The sequence below is a fragment of the Setaria viridis genome, chromosome 1 (genome assembly GCF_005286985.2).
Source record: "Setaria viridis chromosome 1, Setaria_viridis_v4.0, whole genome shotgun sequence".
Taxonomy (NCBI): Eukaryota; Viridiplantae; Streptophyta; class Magnoliopsida; order Poales; family Poaceae; genus Setaria; species Setaria viridis.
The window spans coordinates 22,733,522-22,755,837 of NC_048263.2; the positions used below are offsets into that span (position 1 = coordinate 22,733,522).

General features: G+C 49.5%; 1 protein-coding gene across 1 annotated transcript; it reads left to right on the forward strand.

Moving 5' to 3' along the window:
• Positions 1 to 19,251: 19,251 nt before the first annotated feature.
• LOC140222439 (uncharacterized) lies at positions 19,252 to 21,138 on the forward strand. Its single transcript, XM_072293019.1, is given in 7 exon segments — positions 19,252 to 20,202; positions 20,204 to 20,266; positions 20,334 to 20,457; positions 20,460 to 20,553; positions 20,555 to 20,607; positions 20,610 to 20,664; positions 20,666 to 21,138. Coding segments are annotated over 7 exon segments (534 nt in total). The 5' UTR covers positions 19,252 to 20,100; the 3' UTR covers positions 20,709 to 21,138.
• The last annotated feature ends 1,178 nt before the right edge of the window (positions 21,139 to 22,316 follow it).

Here is a 22,316-nt window from a genome sequence, read left to right on the forward strand (position 1 = left end):
TCGACGGCCCCTCTGGAGCGGGCACCACCACCTCTATCTTTGCCCCCGGGACAGGCGCCGCCGTCTCCACCTCCACCGCTGGAGTAGATGCCGCCACCAACTCCACCACTGTCGCCTCCGTCTCCACGCCCGGCGCCACGGGTACGGACGCCCTCCTCACCGGCTTTTCCTCTGCCACGTCATCGAGGATTATCACCTCGGTGAGTGGAGGAATTTCGAGGGCAGCATCCTCCCGTGCCGGGTCAACCGCGAAGGCGGGAGATGAAGAGAGGGTCGGCACTTGCTCTGCACCCGACTGTGGCGCCCTCTCCTCGACCGTCGCCTCGGACACTGCCTCCACGGGGGGCGCCACAGCCTCGCCAACGGCGCCGCCGCTTGCCCTCAATAGGGCCACGGTTGGCCCCGCAGAAGCAGCCGACGACTTGAGCGCCTTCTTCGGCGCCAGCGGCGGGATGAAGCCACACGGGACACTACTGCAGGACAACGACAGCTTCGTCAACGCCAAATCGACTCGACACCAAAAAAGGACGGGGCACACAGGGACTGTCTACTTACCTCGCCGAAGTACGCGTGGCGCGAGCAGAGGGATAGCAGTAAGTGGCCGCCGTCCGATGTCTTGGGGTCGGTGTCAGGCCTAGGCGTGTCGGAGCTGAGGTCGGCACCGCCGGCTCCTGGGACACGCCCCTCACCGACCCCTGGGGCGCGGTCTCCAAGTCCCACGGGGTCAGGCCCTGGGCGGCCGGTTCGCTCGGCGCACCCCCCCCCCCCCGCCCCGCGGCCGATTGAGGGGGCGGATCCCGGATGACGAGCTGGCCCAGCGTGAAGGCCGGGATGTAGCCCGCAACGGCGAACTAATCCCCTACCTCGCCGCTCTTGGACTCCTACGCCACAAACTGGTCTAGCCAGTCGGGTCCCTCCCCCTCCTCCTCGTCCTCATCATCCTCATCATCGTCGTCCTCATCCGTCACCACGCTTGGGCCCCTCCGCAGCCTTTGGAACTCCACCTCGGCTTTATTCTTCTTCCTCGCCATCTCCTTGTCCTTCCTCTTCTTTTGCGCTTCGGCAAGGAGGTGGTTCCGCTGCCTCTGCACCGCGTCCTCTGGCACCGGTGGATGGGAGGTTGCGACGTGGTTTAACTTACTGTATAGATTCAAAGACTCCACGTCAGAACAGCAAACCAAGAAATGCAGAAAAGAAGAATGAGAGTGCAAATTTCTCACCAGCAGGACGTAGCCCTCGTCCGGGCGCATCGGAGGGTGCCCCGGCACCGGGAACACAACATCCCTGTCGCCCAACGCCTCCCGGACGCGCTGCTCAATCTCGGCATCGGCAATCGCCCCCGTCGGCAATTGAGCGAGTGGGCTCCCAGCATCAACGGCGCCACCCTCCGAGCGTGGTACACCCCAACAACTCCGACCCCGGTCAGGCCCTCCTCCTTCAGAAGGTTGATGGCTTCGAGAGACCCCGGATATTCTTCTTCTCCTTCTCAACAGGGCCATTCATCCACATTCCTGGCGCCTCCACGATGACGCGGCCGCTGAACTCCGGCAAGGGGACGTCGGGGTGGTTCTTCACGTAGAACCATTGCTAATGCCACCCCTTGTGGGACGATGGGGTCTTCATCGACATTGTTCTTTTACAAATCTCCAAACATGGCTATTTATAGCCTGTTACAACCAATTTCCTAACCAACTAGGATATATCTCTTATTTTAAACGGAAACGAATATTTACAAACACAACTCGTATCGGAGTTGGTTATTGTACTCCCACGGGCCAATCCTTCTTTATCTTCTTCCTCTGACCCACTTTAAGCCCATATTGGCCCACTCGCTCCAGCCTTCCAATTGGCCGATCTCCACTAACTTTGTCCACCAAAACATTGAAGCGCCAATCGGCCGATCCCCAACTGTAGCATCAATCGACCGATTTCCCAATCGTGACCTTTCAATCTGCCATATCGGCTAGCCCTTTCCTTCCTTACGCCGATTCCATACGTGTCAAAATCTGGCGTCAACACATGCCCCCCAGTTTCGGAGTAAAACATAACTTTTACTTCAAAATTCCTTTTTAACTTCTCCTCCAAAACAGCGCATCAAAAATTTCCTTCCATTTCGCGGTCTCCTACCTGATGATTACAATCTTTTCGAAACGGGCGCCTGAGACAACCACTCCCCCGAAATTCGCGTAGACGGCATGGTAAAAATCCCTCCTTTACCTCTTCTCGGACCGTCTTTAAATACTGGCACGCCCCGCACTTCTTCTTCACAAGCCAGTAACTTCCTTCTTGGCGCACTAGTTTCCATCTCCTCCCGACGCCCTCTTGGCTTCCAACCACATCTTTCGGTGACCCCCTTTTCATCTGCATTCTGCTCCATCTTCCCAATGGCAGCACCGTCAGCAACCTCACCAGCAACGGAAACTCCAGCGACAGCTCCAACAGCGACAGAAGCTCCACCGGCGACCTCATTGGCGATAGCTCCACCAGCAGCCCCGTCGGCGACGATGACTTTCATCCCAGAGGTACTCATCCGGAACTTTTTCTTTTTACCTTCACCACCCAGGCATTTGTTTTAGATCCATTCTTAGTTCTTTCCTTTTTACCTTTTTAGGCGGTCAGACACCAAATCACCATTCGCCTTTCCGAAGCCCCTGGCCTCATTTGTCTAGGTCCTATGGGGAATCCAGACCCAACCGATCTGATAAATTTAGAGACTCACAGAATTCCGTTTAAACAATCCCCTATGGAGTCGGACAAGTGGTCAGGGACCTTTGGATCTTGGCTGAATGAAACCCCCGGTTGGAAAGAGTGGTACCAAAGGATAGCCAACTCCAAGAGAGTTCAATGGGACGAGCGAAAAATCGGCCAGTGCATCAATCTTTCTCTGTCTCAGATGGAGAGAAATGAGCCCTTGGTGATGGTAGCCTCCTACTTCTGGTCTGACGCCCTCAATGTGTTCCTTTTCGGCCATGAGCCTATGACCCCCACTCTGGCCGATGTTGTAATGTTGACCGGCCTTGACATTTCTTCTCCCGATACCCCCTTCCATTATCTGGTCAAGCTGACCCATCGGCTGGAGACAAAAGGAATCGGCGGGTGGAAGGGGTACATCAAGAACAACATGAAGACCGGGACCGTCTCAGAGAGAGAATACGCAGCCTTCTTGATGATGTGGTTGGAGAAACATCTTTTTTGTGGCAGGGCAGTCGGTCCGTCTTCCAACACACAAGCTTTGGCCGAAGCACTATCAAGAGGAGCCTCTATCCCCCTCGGGAAGCATCTACTAGGATCGGCCTATCACATGCTGCACCAAATCGGCGTCAAGCTATCCAAGGGAGAGCCGATTGGAAATCCAGGTGGCTCCTGGTGGTTTATCAATCTCTAGCTCAACTTGTATATGAGCAAGATCTCACAGCATCGGGTGGAGCACATGACATTCCCCAACATTGAGTCAGAAGAAAACCCCACCGTAGGGCGCCGATGCACTTCTTTTGGTGAAGCAGCATCAGTCTTCCCTGGTTGCCAGCTCACTGCCACCAAAGTAGCTGAATATTTCAGATGCTTTTACAATGGCTTCAGTGAAGAAACCACTAGCTGGTACCCGTATCAGAGGATAGAGCCGCTTTTTGAGCTCCCCTTCTATTACGATTCGACGTAACACCTTTGATAAAGATATCATGGACATCTTGATCAAACCAGAGATCTTACCAGCAAACTTTTTCTCGGGGAAGGATGCCCCTACTTACGAGTTTTACAATCCATCAGTTGCAGCACAGCAATTCGGCCTAGGTCAGCTGCCGATTCGAGTCTACTTCGCCCGTCGCGTAAAATTCCGAGACGAGCTCACCAAGGGTCTGGACTACAATCGGCTGTGCGACCGGGTGCCCGATTCCAGCACCATCGATTTGAACAACTGGATAGTAGCCCCTTTCGCTATCCAGCCTTTCAAATTATGGTGGGCAGAATGGAAGCAGCATCTATTTTGTGCGTCTCCCGCGGCATATTGCAATGATCTGGATCCTGAGAATATCGACCCGAATGCAGTAGTACTACTTCTCTCTTAGCCGATTTCGATGTCATTTCCCTTCTCATGCTACAAATTTCATCGCTAACTCTTACTTTCTTTTACAGGCCGAGAGTCGACTTCCTCCAACGCGCAGCCGGAGTGGCAGGCCGACAGAGAATTGCTACCTATACACGGAATTCCCACTCATTGGCCATCACGCCCCATCCATTGATGACATCACCACCAGCCGATTGAAACCAACGCCGAAGAAAACCTTAAAGAAGACAAGCCACCGAGTGCGCGGTCGCACGGAATCGGCCGATCAGTCGGTGGCGGCATCAGCGGAATCTTTGGCTGCACCAATTCTCTCGGTCATCGAGGAAGTTGACCCTCAAGCTGCTACAGAAGCTGGAGCGGCCGCTGCATCATTGCTAGCTGAAGCCTTTCAGGTAACCTTGTATTCACATCCTTCCGAGTATTCTCTTGATACTGACCTCTTTTTTATATCAGGCTGCACAAGTCACTCCGATGCCTCCGCAGCAATCGGCCATACCCCAAGCAGAAATCGGAGAGCCAGTAATTCCTCCCGCCGAGGTAAAGAACCCCTTAACTCAATTTTTTGATACTTAATCAAAAGCTTGACTGATTCTGATGCAGGCTACCCTTGGTACGTCAATTGTACCTTTTCAACAGTCATCGGCCAGGGAACCCACGGAGGTATGGCAATCACCACGTGTCATCAGATCTAACCATTTGTATTATACCCATAAGAATTTGCTCCTCGTATCTTTCCAGGAGGCCGGTCCGAGCAGGGCACCGATAATCATCGAATCCTCCTCCTCTGATGAGCTGGTTGCACCAATTCCCGAAACAAGAGCAGCACTCCTGCTAGCGCAAGCAGAAGAAATCCGCTTCAAAGAGGTAAGAGACTTGTCACCCGAATCAGGCGATTTTCCTATTACCATCGGCTAATCGATGCTTATTATTTCTTACTCTTTCACACGAACAAGATACTCCCAATAACAGCCTTTTCTCTTTCGCGGTCGCGCTTTCTGATGACGAAGAGGTTGTGTCACATCAAGTTACCCTGAGCTCAATCCCTGATGACGTTCGTGCCAAGCTCGAGAGCATACGGCCCCTCCTCCAAGATGACATCGGCCGATTGGTGGAGGACGCCTCGCCGATTCGATAGCTCTTTAGCGATATCAGAGGTCGAGTCCTGGAAGAGGCAGAAGAAGCTCTGGCACCCGCCGCATACATCGAGTCAATGAAGATTCCGGTGTTCAGGGCTTGGCGCCATATGGCCGACCGTGCTAAGCTGACTAAAGCTCGCGAGGAGGAAAATTCCTACAAGCATCGAGCCCAAAAGGTACATCATCGAATCAACTTCCTCGAAAGCTCCCACCCGGGTATTGTTGGTGCTATAGACCGCCTCAAGCGCCGAAGGGCAGAGCTCGCCAAGGAGATGGAGTAGGTAACCAAGGACATAGCCATCGAAGAGAAAAAACTCCAAGACCTTCCTTCTATTATCGCTGAGCTAAAGCAAGAGAGGCAGAACCTGGCCCACGAAGCAATCAAGCTCCATCGCCATATGCCAGAAGTCCCTGGATCGGCTGACGACGATCAGCGAACTTTAGACTCAGCCGATCAGGTTAGGCAGCGAGCGATTGCGGCTATTAATGCCCTCCTTGGATGAACTGTAAAAGTACTGGCCGCTCGGTAAAAACATTAATGTCTTTTGACTGTTTGATGTGCGGATCCAATCCTGACCCGTCCTTCATGGCAGCCTTTCATTTATTACCCCTTTTAGTCTGATGGGACATGTCTTACCAAACTCTTGCCCCTTTTCTTTCTATAAGTACGAGACCCCGTATTGTTTCCAAGGGCATTTGCCTCGCTCGTCCTCTTCTCCTCTAATAGTTGATACCACCAGATTATTCACCAAGATGTCTTCTTCATCTTCCTCCTTTTCCTCCTTCTCCATCAACCAGGTACGAGATCTTCCTATGCCCTCCATTCCCCAGTCTGACATTTTAACCAGTCTGATGTCGAGCGATTATCTGTTAATTTTTTCAGCCGAGACGCCTTAGTCCTGAACTGGAACGGGCGATCGAGATCATGCACTCCAATGAACTGTTGTCGTAGGAGGACAAGGACTTTATTAGAGCCTATCGCGAAGAACTCAGGGATCATGTCCCTGCTGAAGTCCAGAGGATCTGGGATCACATCGACACCAACTGCTCCAGGCGACCGCCAATCGAAAGGAGTCATCCACTCCCTCGTCCAGTCGCCCTTGAAGATGCCGCAGTGGGAACGTCTCAAACACCGCTTGATCGGAGCCACCCTCTTCCTCACCAAGTTGGGGCTGAAGCGGCTATGAAGGATCTGGAGGAAAGGAGCATCCGCCTCTTGATAGAGTTAGGTCGGGTAGAGAGGGAGCTTAAGAAAAAGCGTGGTTAACAGATGTGTTGGTACTTTTTGTTCTTAGGGCGACTTGTACCGTGTCGGCCATGTACCCCATCGTTCGTACCGAATAATAAATCGGCCAACTCGGACGAATGTTTTGTTCTCAAGGCGATGTTATCTTTGCATCGGCTACAAGATCTAATAGGAGCTTGCCGCGCCGTCTTGATACACTCCATAACTTAGTTATGCGTTGACCCATATACTAGGATAATATCTCTTCAGGTACCTCCCGTTCAAGGCCCTCGTGAATTCTTCTCCTTCGATCGTCTCCAGTATGTATGCGTTTCCCGGAGCGCATCGGCCGATTTTATACGGCCCTTCCCAAGTGGGCGACCATTTACCGAACTTGGGATCTTTAGACCCTATCGGCAGCACCAACTTCCATACAAAATCTTCTTGGGAGAATTGCTTGACTTTGACCTTCTTGTCGTACCACCTAGCCACTCTCTTTTTATTCTCCTCAATGCTGATCAGGGCCCTCAATCGTTGACCTACCAAATCGTCGAGTTCTCCTTTCATGAGTAAGGAATAGTCATCAGCCGTCAACTATTCTTGAAGCGATGTGCGTCTTGACCCCATCCTTAATTCCCAAGGCAACACTGCCTCGTGACCATACACCAATTGATAAGGAGATATTTTAGTGGCCCCGTGGTAGGCCATCCTGTAAGCCCATAAAGCCTCGGTCAAACACAAGTGCCACTTTTTAGATTGTTCCTCAATCTTCCTTTTGATCAACTTAATTATCCCCTTATTGGATGATTCAGCCTAGCCGTTAGCTTGAGCATAATATGGAGAAAAATTCAGCAACTTAATTCCCATATCAGCAGTGAACTCTTCGAACTCACCTGAAGTGAACATCATCCCTTGGTTAGTTGTGATGGTTTGAGGGATACCGAAACGATAAACAATGTGGTCCCTTACGAAATCGACCATAGCGACCGATGTCACGGCCTTTAATAGGATCACCTCCACCCATTTGGTAAAGTAATCAGTGGCTACTAATATTGTTGACAAATATGAACTTGTGTCCCTTGCTTGATGGAGGATAAATTTGTCCAATGAGGTCTATTCCCCAACACCTGAACGGCCATGGCTTGATTACCGGATTCATAGCCAACGCTGGTGCACATTGTACATTGCCAAACTTCTGACAGTCCTAACACCCTTTATAATATTTCAAGCAGTCTTCGAGTATCGTCGGCCAATAATATCCATTATTCCTAATCATCCACTTCATTTTATGAGCCGATTGGTGAGCTCCGCACACGCCTTCATGGACTTCTCCTATCAGGATCTTTGCCTCTTTCATCCCCAGGTATTTGAGCAGAACCCCATCAATCGTTCGATAAAACAAGTCATCTTCAAGTAATACATATTTTATCGCTTGAAAACGCACTCACCGATCCACCTTTTTGGACGGATCCTTTAGGTAGTCGGCGATCTCCTTTTGCCAATCGTCGGCCGTGAGTTCCAGAGTCATGGTGCCTTGAATCAGCCGATACCCGGACGCGTGTTGGGCAAGCCTATTGGCTTCTTCATTATAACTTCTGGGAATATGCTCAACAACCGCGGACTTGAATTCCTTTAAGAGTTGAAGGCAATCTTCATAGTAGATCCTCAGGACATCGTCTACGATGAGCATGGAATCCCCGAAAATCTCCTTAGCATCGGCTTTGATCTCCCTCAATAATTGAATGCCTTTTAGGATGGCTCGGTATTCCGCCTGATTATTGGTCGCGGATGCTTCTATCGGCAGAGAGAAATCATAAATTGCCCCCCGAGGTGATATGAGAACGATGCCAATTCCTGATCCGGCCCCACATGACGAACCATCAAAGTATAGAGTCCATGGAACTGGCTCAACGACGGCGATTTCCGGTTCGCAGTGCTGGGCCACGAAATCAGCCATGACTTGACCCTTGACAGCTTTAGCCGATTTGTACCTTAGGTCAAACTCTGACAGAGCCAGGATCCACTTTCCAATTCGTCCTTTCAAAATCGGCAATGATAGCATGTACTTTACCACGTCATCCTTGCATACGACTATGCACTCTACCGACAATAGGTAGTGCCTGAGCTTGATGCATGAGAAATACAGACATAGGCATAGCCGTTCTACCGGGGAATATCTTGTCTCGGCATCCAGAAGTCTTCTACTAACATAATATATTACCCGTTCCTTTCCCTCGAACTCCTGCACCAGCGCCGATCCGATAGCCCGTTCATCGGCCGATAAGTATAGTCTGAACGGCTTGTCAGCTTGTGGTGGGACCAATACAGGTGGCGAGATCAGATATTGCTTGATGTCTTCTAGTGCTTTCCGCTGTTCTTCTCCCCATACAAACTCCTGGTCAGGCTTCAACTTCAATAACGGCGTGAAGGCTTGAATACGCCCGGACAAGTTGGATATGAATCTCCTGATAAAGTTGACCTTGCCGATTAGGGACTGCAACTCAGTTTTGTTCTGTGGGGCCACAACCTTATTGATGGCCGCTATGATTTTTCGGTTGACTTCTATCCCGCGTTCGTGAACCATGAATCCCAGAAATTGCCCGGCCGATACGCCGAATGCACATTTGTTTAGGTTCATTTTCAACCCATGCTTCCTTATACACTCCAATACTTCTTGCAGATCGGCCAGATGCTCTTGATGCCCTTTTGATTCGACTACGACATCATCGATGTAGATTTCCACCAGGACGCCAATGAGCTTGTGGAAGATGTAATTCATAGCTCATTGATATGTAGCGCCGGCGTTCTTTAATCCAAAGGTCATTACTACCCACTCGAATAAACCGAGGTGGCCCGAGCACCTGAAAGCCGTTTTCGAAATATCTTCTACGGCCATTAATATTTGGTTGTACCCAGCATTACCGTCCATAAAACTGATGACTTTATGTCATGAGGCGGCATCTATCAAAACATCGGCTGTCGGCATTGGATACCCATCCATCGGTGTAGCCTAGTTAAGGTTCCTGAAGTCAATGCACACGCGCAACTTTCCATTTTTCTTGTATACGGGTACAATATTAGAGATCCACTCGGCATAACGCCACTGCCGAATAAATTTCGCTTCAATCAGTCTTGTAATCTCGGCCTTTATATCAGGTAGAATTTTGGAATTGCATCGTCGTGCAGGTTGCTGATACGGCCGATATCCCGGTTTTATAGGCAACCGGTGTTCAACAATGGACCGGTCTAGACCAGGCATCTCATGGTATTCCCAAGCAAAATAATCTTTAAATTCTTTTAATAAATTCGTCAATTTACACTTGTATTCGGGATCCAGGTTAGCACTAATGTACGTCGGCCTTGGTTTGGTGCCATCACCTAAATCTATCATCTCTAATGAATCGGCCGACGTAAACCCGTGCCCCAGCTTCCCATCTTCTCGGACGAACTGATCCATCTAATCTAAATCTTCGGAGCCGACTGCTCGGATCGGCTGTAGGCCAAAATTGGACACTTTCAGGAAATCGGTGTCCCAAGTTCTCCCGGATATGCACTTGACGTGCTCGCAACTCCACTGCTGCATATCGGCCGCAGCAACACTGTAGGCGGAATCGCCGGTGACTATCTCAATGTTGTCGCCGACCCATTGTACGAGGCATTTGTGCATTGTAGACGGGACGCAGCAATTCGCGTGTATCCAATCAGATCCGAGCAACATATTGTAGGACTTTTTGCCATTAATAATAAAGAAAGTGGTGGGAAGGGTCTTACTGTCGATGGTGAGGTCGACGCAGAGTGCCCCGCGCGCGGGAGACACGTTGCCCTCGAAGTCCTTGAGCATCATGTCCGTCTTGGTTAGATCTTCGTTGCTTTTACCCAACTTTCGGAACATGGCGTACGGCATGATGTTGACTACAGTGCCTCCATCTACTAGCAACCTGGTGACAGGTCAGCCGTTGACGTGTCCTTTGAGGAACAGTGCCTTGAGGTGTTGCTGTTTCTCATCTTCGGGTTTCTCAAAAGTGGCTGTCATTGGCTCCAAAGCCAATTGTGCCATCTGTTCCTCCATCTTCGTTGTGTCATATTGATCAGCGGGAGCCATGAACTCCATCGGCAAGATGAATGCCATGCTGACGTCAGCTGCCGATTCCTGGTTGCCATCTTCCTCATTGTTGTTTCTTTTGGGGCGCCAGACTCGAGACCTGTTGTCTTTTTTATCCACCATCTGCCTCTGCTCTTCCTCCTGTTGTTCCCATTGGCGCAGGCATTGGATCCTTCATTTTTGGGATTTGGTCAATCCATCGGGGCACCACTTGGGGTTCACTGGTTTGGCCGGTGGCCAGGCGCGTTCCCAGTCTGGTTCCTGTCCTAGGGGGTTTTCATCTGACACCCTAGCATCAGCCATCTCCTCTAGCCGATCGTGTGCACTGACTCTGCCCCCCGATCGGTCGTGCTGGTCAGATCTGCCCCCCGGCCTATCATATTGTTCGCGTCTGTCCCTTGGCCGATCATATCGGTCAACTCTGCCCCCCGGCCGATCACGCACTGAAAGGCGCCGATCCTCTTGCTCGCGCCAGTTTCTGCTGATTGGCTCTGATCTTCTGTCCCTCGAGCGAGATCTCTTGAACGGGCGATTATTGCGATATGGACCGCTGCACTCCGAGCAATTATCAGCCGATGGCAACTTGAGGTTATTTTCCCAGCAATGGACGAAGAAAGGACATCGCCAATGATCTTCGTGTTGTCGCATTATTTCTTCGTGATACCTCGAACTTTCCTGTTGCCGCTGATACTTGTTGAGCAAGAACTGGGAGGTAATAGGTTTGCACGGTCTTTCCGATCCTTCACCCTCATCGTCAACCCGTCTCATCCCCTTAACGTCTTCGACCGTAGCTTGATTCCTAGGGTCCACAGCGCCACTCTTTTTAGCCGATTCCGACGTCAGTACTTTGGTTTGAAGCGTGTTTCTTCCCGTATCAACCATGTTAGTGGGGAAACGATACTGATCAATCTTCATTGGCTTTGCTAGCTTCGTCGGGACCTCGAACTTGAGCCTGCCTTGCTCGATGGCCGATTGTATCTGCTGGCGGAAGATTTTGCACTCGTTCGTGTCGTGGGACGTGGCATTGTGCCATTTGCAATACTTCATCCTTTTTAGCTGCTCGACCGATGGGATCATATGATAGGGTGAGAGTTTGATCTGCCCCTCTTGGAGAAGTAGGTCGAAAATTTTGTCGGCCTTTGACGTGTCAAAACCGAACGCCTCTGGTTTCTTTTTCCCGAAAGGACACGATATCGGCTTTTTTCCTTTAACCCACTCTGCTAGGCCGATTTCCACTTCCTCCTCAGATTCAGATCCCTCTAAGTAGTCCACCTTCTTCTAAAAATTTCTTCGCTGATCAAAGGGGCGTACTTCTTGATCGAACAATCGGTGGACGATCTGACTCAGGCTCTCGAACTCCTGGGAAGCGTATTTCTCCTTGATATGTGGCAGGAGGCCTTGGAAGGCAATGTCGGCCAGCTACGCATCGGTCATGACTAGGGTGTAGCATTTGTTTCTGACTTCCCTGAACCTTTGCACATAATTGATCACAGGCTCGTCACTCCTCTGCCTGAGGCTGGTCAAATCTGAGAGCTTCATCTCATGGACTCCCGCATAGAAGTATTTGTGGAACTGTTTTTCCAGGTCAGCCCAGGTGACGATGGAATTGGGTGGAAGCGTAGTGAACCACTGGAAAGCCAACCCGGACAGGGATGGTGAGAACAGACGCACCCGCAGGGCATCCTGTGTAGCTGCCTCCCCGCATTGGATGATGAATCTGTTTACGTGTTCCATTGTTGAGGTGTCATCCAGCCCTGAAAACTTAGTGAAGTCAGGGACTTTGTACCGATGGGGAAACGGCAGTAGATCGTAGGCAGGCAGGTATGGCATTTTGTACGTGTAAGTTTGTACCTTTGGCTTCAATCCGAATTGATCTTGGATCACCTCCGCTATCCTTGCTGTCCAGTCTACTTGCTACTGATGAATTACTCACTGGGGAATCGGCACATGTTGGTGGATCGGCGGCGGGATGACCGGGTGCTGAACCAAAGCGTACGACGGATTCTGCGGTAACATGGTCGGCTGAGCGGTTGACATTTGATGGCGCAGTGAACCGGCCGTCTCATCGTACGGTATCATCGGCGCCGCACCTCGGAGTGCTTCAGCAGCGTCTGCCCCCCTGCCGATTTCTGACGTGACCGGTTGACACTGTGGAACCATCGGTCGGGTGGCCGACTGGAATGGTGCCTGGATTGGAGAGCCTCAATAGCCGGTTGATTGATCCAGAACGGCCGCTGTCGATGGTGCCCCCTAAGGCACTGAGTTTGATGGCGATGATTGCACGGATGAAACTTGAGCATGCTGCGGCGGTGCTTGTGATTGAAAGCATGGCGCACCGTTGTATCCTAGATGCATTGAAGGTAGTGAAGTGTTGTATCCTCCATGCTGTGTCGGCATCGGCTGAGAAGCCGATTGAGATGTGCCCGGTAAGCTCCTGACTGGGGCTGCGATGGGTGGGGCGTACGCCGGCCCCTGACCTTGAGATGCACCGTTAGCTAGGGAGCTGATGACGGCATTGTACACCGTGTTGGCCATAACCGGGATATTATTGATCGATGAAGGCCTGGTAGACAGACTGTTGGATTATGTCGGACATCTTGGCCGAATCCTTAGTGATGGTGATCTGGCGGGGAGTTGGAAAAGGAGCTTTCTTGACGGTTTCCCCGCTCCTGGTACGACTTAAAGATTGCAAGCATGTTTTCCTGTATTGTTCCATTTGCTTTGCCAACTCTTCTTTCTGGTCGTCCTTGAGATCTAGTTCCGTCACTTCGATGACGTTGTCTTCGGAGATCTCGACAGCTTTCGACATGTTGGAGGTTGAAGTGGTCCCACCGGACGTGCCAAAAGTGTGTTTTTTTACAAATCTCCAAAGATGGCTATTTATAGCCTGTTACAACCAATTTCCTAACCGACTAGGATCTATCTCTAATTTTAAACGGAAACGAATATTTACAAACACAACTTGTATCGGAGTTGGTTATTGTACTCCCACAGGCCAATCCTTCTTTATCTTCTTCCTCTGACCCACTCTAAGCCCATATTGGCCCAATCACTCCAGCCTTCCAATCGGCCGATCTCCATCAACTCCGTCCGCCAAAACATTGAAGCGCCAATCGGCCGATCCCCAACTGTAGCATCAATCGGCCGATTCCCAATCGTGACCTTTCAATCTGCCGCATTGGCCAGCCCTTTCCTTCCTTGATGCCGATTCCATACGTGTCAAAATCTGGCATCAACAGACATATACTCCTTGGACCGGTGACCGCGGAGGTGGATGCCGGTGCACCCCATCGGCACCGGAATCATCCGCGTCTGGTTTCCTCTCTTCTCAGTCCTCTGATGAAGAGTGACCATGAAGAAGTACTTCCAGAGGGCAAAGTTGGGCTCGATCCCTAGGTATCCCACGCACAGCGTGACGAACGCCATGATGTGCTGGATTCCGTTGGGGTTGAGGTGTTGGAGCTCAATGCCGTAGTAGTGTAGCAGCCCCCGAAAGAAGCGACTCGGGGGAACCGCGAACCCCCTCTCATGGAAGTGCGCGAAGGAGACGATGTACCCATCCTCCGGCTGCGGCACGGCCTCATTCTCGGGATGCTGCCACTCGTTCTCGGTGGTCCTATCGCAAAGAAGGCCCTTCTTCACGAGGCCGGTCACGCGCGTGGCGTTGAAGGTTGACCGAGACCACGAATCCATCGCTGAGGAAGGGGAAGGCTCGATAGCGGCGGTGGAAAGGCGACTAATCTGGCTCGAAAGAGGACGAAAAGTGGACAAGGAGGTGAGAAAGGCTGAAGACGAGCGCAGAGTGGAGCCAGCAAGGTAAGCTCTCTCATTTTATAGGGGGCGCGCGGGAAATGAAAGGCTAACCGAATGCATTTATTGCGACGTTAGGTATGCCCCATCGCCTCCGCCTTTTTTGGAAACCGTGCGCACGATCTCTTTTTAAACCGCAAGGAACGCCGCGCCTCCTCGCCCCACGAGCTCGGTGTTTTCTGCCACTTCGTCTCCCGGAGGTCATGCGCACAACTTCCTGCACAAGCAACCTAGGGCCCGCTTCAGGTAAAAGAGGGATACAGAGCTAAAAACACTCTTACGGCCCATTACGGTCTAGGGGTTCGAAGGCTGGCCCTCCAAAGGGTTCGACAGCCGCCCCAGGACATTTCCCATGCAAGGGGTGAGAAGGGACGGGTCCGCTAGCAACCACTACCCTGGCGAACGAAAGCCAAGGGCGTCCCGACCTCACATTCGAGTTCCGACTGGCATTTAAGTTCATGGTTTTTCCCCGAAAAAGGCAACGAGCCCCCGGATTCGGTCAAACGGACCCGGGAACTATATGAACTGGCCCTCCGGAATCTGGAGTACGCCACCAGCTTGGCCTGAGCCGGACACCCCCCCCCCCCCCCCCCCGCCCCCCGAACGGGGACTAGGACTCCACTCGAACTGACCCGTTAGCAGCTCACCGAGCACCATGGTTCGTTCAACGAGGATAGCATGGCATGGCTCACCCCCTCCGTCCCAACGAACGGACACTTGAGGGGTAACGATTAAAACACGATCCGACCTCTCGATCGGTCCCTTGCAACATGCGGGGGCTAGAATCGCAACGAAACGACCACGCGTGTGGTCATGATTCGGCGATTTGAGGCAGGAATGGTCATCAAAATGATTGGGAATATTCCCAAACCGTACCATCCTCAGAACACTCCGCCTGCCCAAAACTCCCCGGCCAGGCCAAACGAGTGAAACTTTCCTCCCTGATCAAATGCAAGTTACAAGTTAAACAAGACCCCTGACAAACGCTCTGCCGAGAGCCAATCACTGCCTCTGGAGGAGCACCTTGCTCCACCAAAGGCTTGGGGGCTACTGTCGGGGGGAAATATTAATGACTTTCTTACGCTCTTTAATTAATGGACACATGGGCCAGGGCCCACCCCCGACACCCGTAATCTCCGCCGACAACACATCCCAGAGGCACTCCGCTCCGCCTCGCCCGACCCTAGGGTTGCAGGGTTGGACGCGCCTGACCCCCAGAGGCCTCGCCTCATCTCAGTCGATGGAGTTCCTCCTCGCCCACCCTGGGCGCAAGGGGTCGGACGCGCCTGACCCCTCGAAGCAAAACTCCATCTCGCCCGACCCCGAGCGCAAGGGGTCGGACGCATCCGGTCCCACTGGACAGAGTTCCGCCTCGCCCGAAGGTACGTGCAGGTCGTTAGACAGAAGCGCGGGTTCTGTGGGTCCCCTCGGGCTCACCTAACCGATGGGAGACGCACGCTTCCAGATACAGTTCGGACACATGGAGAGGCGCCCGCGTTCCTCGACATGACCTGTCGGAATGTCGGTCTGCGCACTGCTGCCATGACTGCACAAGGCTACAACTGCACCGTCCTACCCCACTGTGACATCTGTCATAGGGCACTCATCACCCATGGCATATAACGGAGGAGGGCAAACCGCCTAGTTTCCCGCGCGGCCTAGCAAGGAGAGCACGTCAGCCACGCTGCCTCGTCAGGACGCATGGCTACAGTGGTCGACCGTTGCCCGCGACGTGCACAGCTACGGTGGCCAGTCGTCACCACCAACTTGCGCAACTACAGTGGTCGGCCGCCATGCACGACCCGCGTGCCCGGCTACAATGGCTGACCGCCGAGTCACCGATGGGACCCAACAGCAACCCCCGTCCCTCGGTAGCAGTACCAACAAGACGCAGAGACAAGAAGGGAAGATGGCATCTCCAGTAGCCCCACTTGCTTCCCTTTTTACCTTTTTACCTTCCTTACTCCCGGCTCATTTGTAACCCTTGTGTCCTTCTTGCACTATAAAAGGAGACCAGGGGGCCCGAGGGCGGGGGATCCAGAGACCGAACCCCGAATTCACCAAAGTACAAACCAACCGAACCACGAGACGGAAAACACTCACAGAGACCTGGGAACCAGCTTCCCTCTCTCGCCTGTTTGTAGCCCCTACTGCAAACCTGGTACGAGTAACACAAGCAGCCACCCACACCGGACGTAGGGCTATTCCTGCCCGAACTAGTATAAACCTCGTGCCCTCTCGTACAACCATCCGAGCCTTACACGCAGATAAACAAATTTACTAAGCCGGTAGTCTTGACCCGTGATTCTTGACACCGACAATTCTTATGGAGCAAGAGACTTTAGTCAAGATGCCAACTAGATATCGGAGAAGGCATTTTACAAGAAACCAATGAAGTGTGGATGCGCAATGCATGAACTGAGAGAGCTTGTTGATGGCAAAGGAGACATCAAGACGAGTCAAAGAGAGATATTGTAAGGACCCCAAGAGCTTGACGGTATAATTTTGGATCAGCCGATGGCGAGCCATCTGATAATTTAAGCACTTTAGTAGTAGCAATAGGCGTTGAGACAACCTTGGCATCAGCCATGTTAAGTCGATGCAAGAGGTCACTGGTATGCTTCCTTTGAGATAAGAACAAGCCATTAGCAGTGTAGTGAGCTTCAACTCCAAGGAAATAAGAAAGCTTGCTTTATAGAGAATCGTTTGGCAAGAGTAGAGATAAAAGCATTCACTTCAGCTCCTGCGGATCCAGTGATGATTATATCATCAACATAAACTAGTATATAAATAACCAAAAATGGGGAGTTAAGTATAAACAATGAGGAATGTGAGATGCTGAATCCTTCATATACTAAAAAGGTAAGGTACGAAGCTTGTTATACCAAGCACGAGGGGCTTGCTGAAGGCCATAAATAGGCTTATGCAACTTGCAAACATAATCAGGAGTCAAAAAGTCTTCAAATCCAGGTGGTTGTTCCATGAATACTTCATCAGTTAAAGAACCCTACAAGAACGCGTTATTTACATCGAGTTGGCGTATAGGCCAACTATTAGTCACAGCAAGAGCAAGCAATTTACCTAGATGCCATTAACTTATTAATATAAAAAACAACATATGTTGAATCTGACTCGATCGAGAGGTATTTCCAGCCCTTGGAGTGTGCTATAGCGATAGCCGTCATAACCCCAAGCCACTCTGCTTGATATGCGAATCCGCTGCCGAACGAAAGCACAAAGCATCTTGTACCTCTGCAGTTTTGAAAGATTCCTCCGCATGACGATGGTCCTGGCTGACCTCTCGAGCATCCATCTATATTAACTTGAATCCATCCAGGAGGTGGAGGTTGCCATAGAATAGAGTGGATCACCGGAGCTTTGCGTGGTTTCCCTTTAAGCCCCAACGCCCGAAGTCTAAGCAGATCAGTCTGCAAAAGTGTGCTTCGAGCTGATGACAATTGAGCTTTCCATGTTCTCACGTGCGGATGGGAGGCATGAATGCTATTTGCCAACTGGTGACCTGCCCGAGCAGTTCAAAAAGTTCCTCTTCCATCTTCTCACGAGCAGACAAAACTTGGGTCAACTTCTCTTACAAAGCCTTTTGCTCAGAAAGCAGACTTTGTTTTCGAGCCTCTAATTCCAATTTCGTGAGATTTGGCATTCTTCTCCCGGATCCTCTTGAGATGATAGGGACTTAGCACGGCTCACGCACGTTGCTATACATCAAAAAAGCTTCTTCGTCTGTTTATCAGCAGTGTATACAAAGGTTGCATGATAAACCTGTCATTATCAATCTCACGAACCCACCCTTAGGACGAACTCACTCCTGGTTCTCAAGCTTCCTGTTTCTAAATTGAGGAAACAGATACCAACCAAGTCGTAGACTTACCACTTGAGTATGCTCATATAGCCAAACCTTTTGATTGCCAACATTTGTAGTTAAAGCCATGCTGTAATCACCCACCAACAATACAGGATGGAAAAAAATAAACTTACTGCATTTTCTTACCAGCAAAGCAAAATGCGGCCCAAGCAGCGTAGGCTTGTGAATCTTCTCATCCGCCATAAAGTCTTGCACACACTTACCAATAGCATAAACAGAGTTCAACGGGTTGTCACCAACAGACTGCCCCCATGTATACTCCCACAACTCTTCAAGATCACAAACATAATCCTAGAAAAACATTTGAACAACGTACCGGATGAAAGGTAAGTGCGAAGGGCGAAGTTGCGAAGGAATAGTTGTTACTACTCTTAGTATAGTACCCACGGTCCATTTGATCATTTGCTGCGGTACCTTCAATCGTCATCTTCAGTTGAAAGAGTACACATTATATTGAGTACCTCCCTATCTTCAATCTCTCTTGTCAGAAATCCTACGCATCCCTCCCTTATCAGAAAAGAAATAGGAATATGAGCCTGTACTCACTCACGCTGCTGGATTTTTTTAGGGTAACGTAGTAAAAATCCTTTATTTCAGGGGATTTGCCTTTTCTTTCAAAATGAATTTATGCTTAGTCTAAAATTGGTAAATACCAAATAATAATAATATAAAGATATATTATTATTATTATTATTATTATTATTATTATTATTATTATTATTATTATTATTATTATTATTATTATTATTATTATTATTATTATTATGTACTAGTTTCCTAAAACTAACAAATAGAGTTATAGCTTTGATTGACTTACTAGATTATGGAAATGCTTTGAATCTCAACTTACTTTTTTAGAGGGGGAGATTACTACTGCATGGAAGGATGGTATACTGAAACGCAGGTGTTCTTACTCTTTCTCTGGTACCTGGTAAAATAGATTTGGCTGACTATAACATGGAAGGCCCCAAGTGTCGCCTTGAAAGTTATGTGGAAGAGTTCCGGCTTACTTGCATTAGGATCCATCCTCCAAGAAACCATCAATATATGAAGCATATGGCTCCTCTTTGAATTTTTTTTCTTGGGGATGTTCGTGGGATAGAGCACGATATGAGCATGCGAATTTCTTCAAATCTACCATTGGAGAGAAAATAAGGGGTTATGTGGATGGGGGTAGCCCCAGCTATTAGATGCCAGATTTCGTCTGGGTTCCAGGTGTGACTTGACTTGTATCCGGTAGGTCAAGGAAGGGGGATTTGGAGATTCTTGAAAGAATGTTTTGGCCTGTTCCTATTATGCTTCAACATAGAAGAAGATTGTTAAAAGGTGCTAGAAGGAGGATATATTTTTCCAATTGTTTCAATTGCCCAACCTCGAAATGGCTAAGGTTTAATGATTTCATGTAATTCTTCCGCTTACAGGTTCTTAATCGGTTTGTATCTTTGGCAAGCCTCACATCCTCGGGCGTATTTATTGCAATCTTTTTCCATGTTTGGCCAGTAAAACCCATATTTGTGTATCAGCCGTCTCATTCTTCTGCCCGCTTGATGTGCTCCAGCGATTCTTTCATGGACCTCAGCCACTACCAATAAAGCCCACCTTTACCTTCTCTTTCTATTCTATAAAATGGCGAACATCTAATCTAGGCCCGGTCACCTTTCTATGAAGGTGAGCAGCCCAGCCCCCTTGTGGAAATTTGGATATTAAGAAAGGGAAGCCGTATTTCGCAATAGCAGCTACAAGAAGCTGGGCTTAGGCTGCACCTCCAGCAGTCATTTTAGTGACTCAATTGGTTGGCTTCCCTCAGCTCAGACTGGTTTCACCACCTCTTCCAGGACCGAAATGATTATCCCTACCCCATGGGTCTCCATTCATCCCTGAATGTCATCGGGAACTCTTCGCTTCCTCGCCATTCTTGTAACCATCAACTATAATTCGCGCAAGTGTGTCCGCACCCCTTGGAGTGGACGAGAAAGAAAGGATTTTTTTCTCGGAGCAACCCCCCTAGTTCCAGACCCAGGAGTTCACTTTCCCGTATGAGCATTCGGTACATATTTAAGTCAGTGGAAGAGTCAAAGGGTCACTACTACTGAGGATCTCCCCCTTTATCTTAGAAGGGTCATTTGAGGGTTCGCCACGGTTCATTGGTGTTCTTACACACTAGGCTACCCTTCTCCGAAAGCTCCGTGGGACCACCTATCACTGGTCTTCGGCTGGAGGGGTTTATTGCACAAAAGGGCTAGGACGCAGGCTCCCGGAAAGGAAAGCCCAAATAATGTCAGATGCAAAGCCCCACACCTCATTAAGATCATATTGGCATACTCTTCCAAAAAATAGAGCAGACCCCATTGAAGACGGGAGTGAGGTACAACAAGGCCATTTCCGTCCACCTTCTCACGGAGCCGTACGTGGACGTTACCGCTCATACAGCTCCCAGCCAACAAGCAGTTAGCTTTCATCTAGAAGTCATGGAAGTGTGGATAAATTGACATCAAACTCTAGTCGACAAAAGGTTTTTCTTTTGTTCCCACTTGTAGTAGTAGTCCCAATATTCCAATATTACAGCGTTAGCAGCGTTTTGTCTCGATGAAAAATATTCTGGTGACCATGATGGATAGGATTTCTTCTCTATCCTTTGGACTTGAACGATCCAATTTCTAATCTTGTTGGAGATTCTTTATCTGGCTTTGATGTATGGGGCCCTTTCGGCTGCTCCACACCCTTAATAGAACTTCCCCTGGCAACGAGGAAAAGAATGAGTACTCGCTTTTTCACTTCCCTTTGGGCGGAAGCAGACTCCCGACCTCCATCTTTTAATAGGGAAGAGTTTCAATCAAATCCTAAATCACCTTGGTCAAAAAGAAAGACGAGGTATCTATCGCGATCCTTCCCTTTCTTGGTAGACTTTCATACCCAAAAGAACAAGAAACTAGATCGCCCTAACTGTACTTTTTCTCTTAGCTCTTCCTGGCTCTATAAAGTCACTCTACTAAATATCATATCCGGGAAAGGTAGTCGCTTACTTTTCTTTTCTTCTGAGAACGTAAACATGAACAGAAGTAGTGTAGGACACCCACTATAACAACCTAGCTTAATTAAATCATGTTTAATCTTAAATAAAGCTATTAGATCATAAAGAAGAACAATTGGCAGTTGTGAAGATAGGTAAAAAGACACTTTTTCCCTCACAAGCTAAACCGCTGTTTAAAATGTAACTCAAATTTTTGCTTAAGAACTTAAAAATATATCCAACTAAGAGTTGTAGAACTCAACTTTCCCAACAACTTTTATTTTTGGTTTTTTGTCTGAACCTGAGAAGAAGACCTTCAAAAACTTGAAATTTGAATCTGTGTCAATTTAAGAAAAACAGTTGAAGTCCCAACTTTGGGGCTCTTTATTTCGAAATTTCTAATATGAACACAAGCTGAGCTTTGTACAAACGTTTTAGAGCTTCAAGCCCTTAACAACTTTGACTAAAGGAGTAAGGTCTAAATCTGCACAGAAGGCTTCCAAAAACCCAGTCAAATTCAGCTAGTTTGGTCAACTCAGCCCAAGGCCTGCAAACCTGGAAGCAGCTCAATCAGGCATCATGGTGTGAGCTTATCCTTCAAAAGTTGAATAGAACATCAGAAAAACCCTTTATAAGAGATTGAGAACTAAGTTTATACAACAACTTTGTCAATTGGACTCTGATCAAATTCGCATCAGAAGCTTTTAAAATTTGGGCTCAAGTCAGCCAAAAACCAAAAAATCGGCCAAACCGCCGTTTTGCTTAAGTTTGAAATCGGGCATTCCTCCAAACTTTGAAACTTTGTATCTTCAAATCTGCTGCGATTTCAAACTCGGTTCAATTATAAAAGTTGAAATTGGATCTGAGGACTACAACTTTTGCAAAGGGAGTAAATGTCGCGTAGTCCAAGAATCTGGAGTTATTGGCGCTTGAAGATCGGCCCGGAGAAGCAATCCCGCAAATCCCTCGCGCTCAGAGTGCGCCAGAGTGCGTGCGTCGTGCTCCGCCCGCCACTCGCCGCATGGCCCTTGCTCACCGGCGCAACACCTCCGCCCGATCTCCGGCCGCGGCAGGTCAAAGCCTCGCG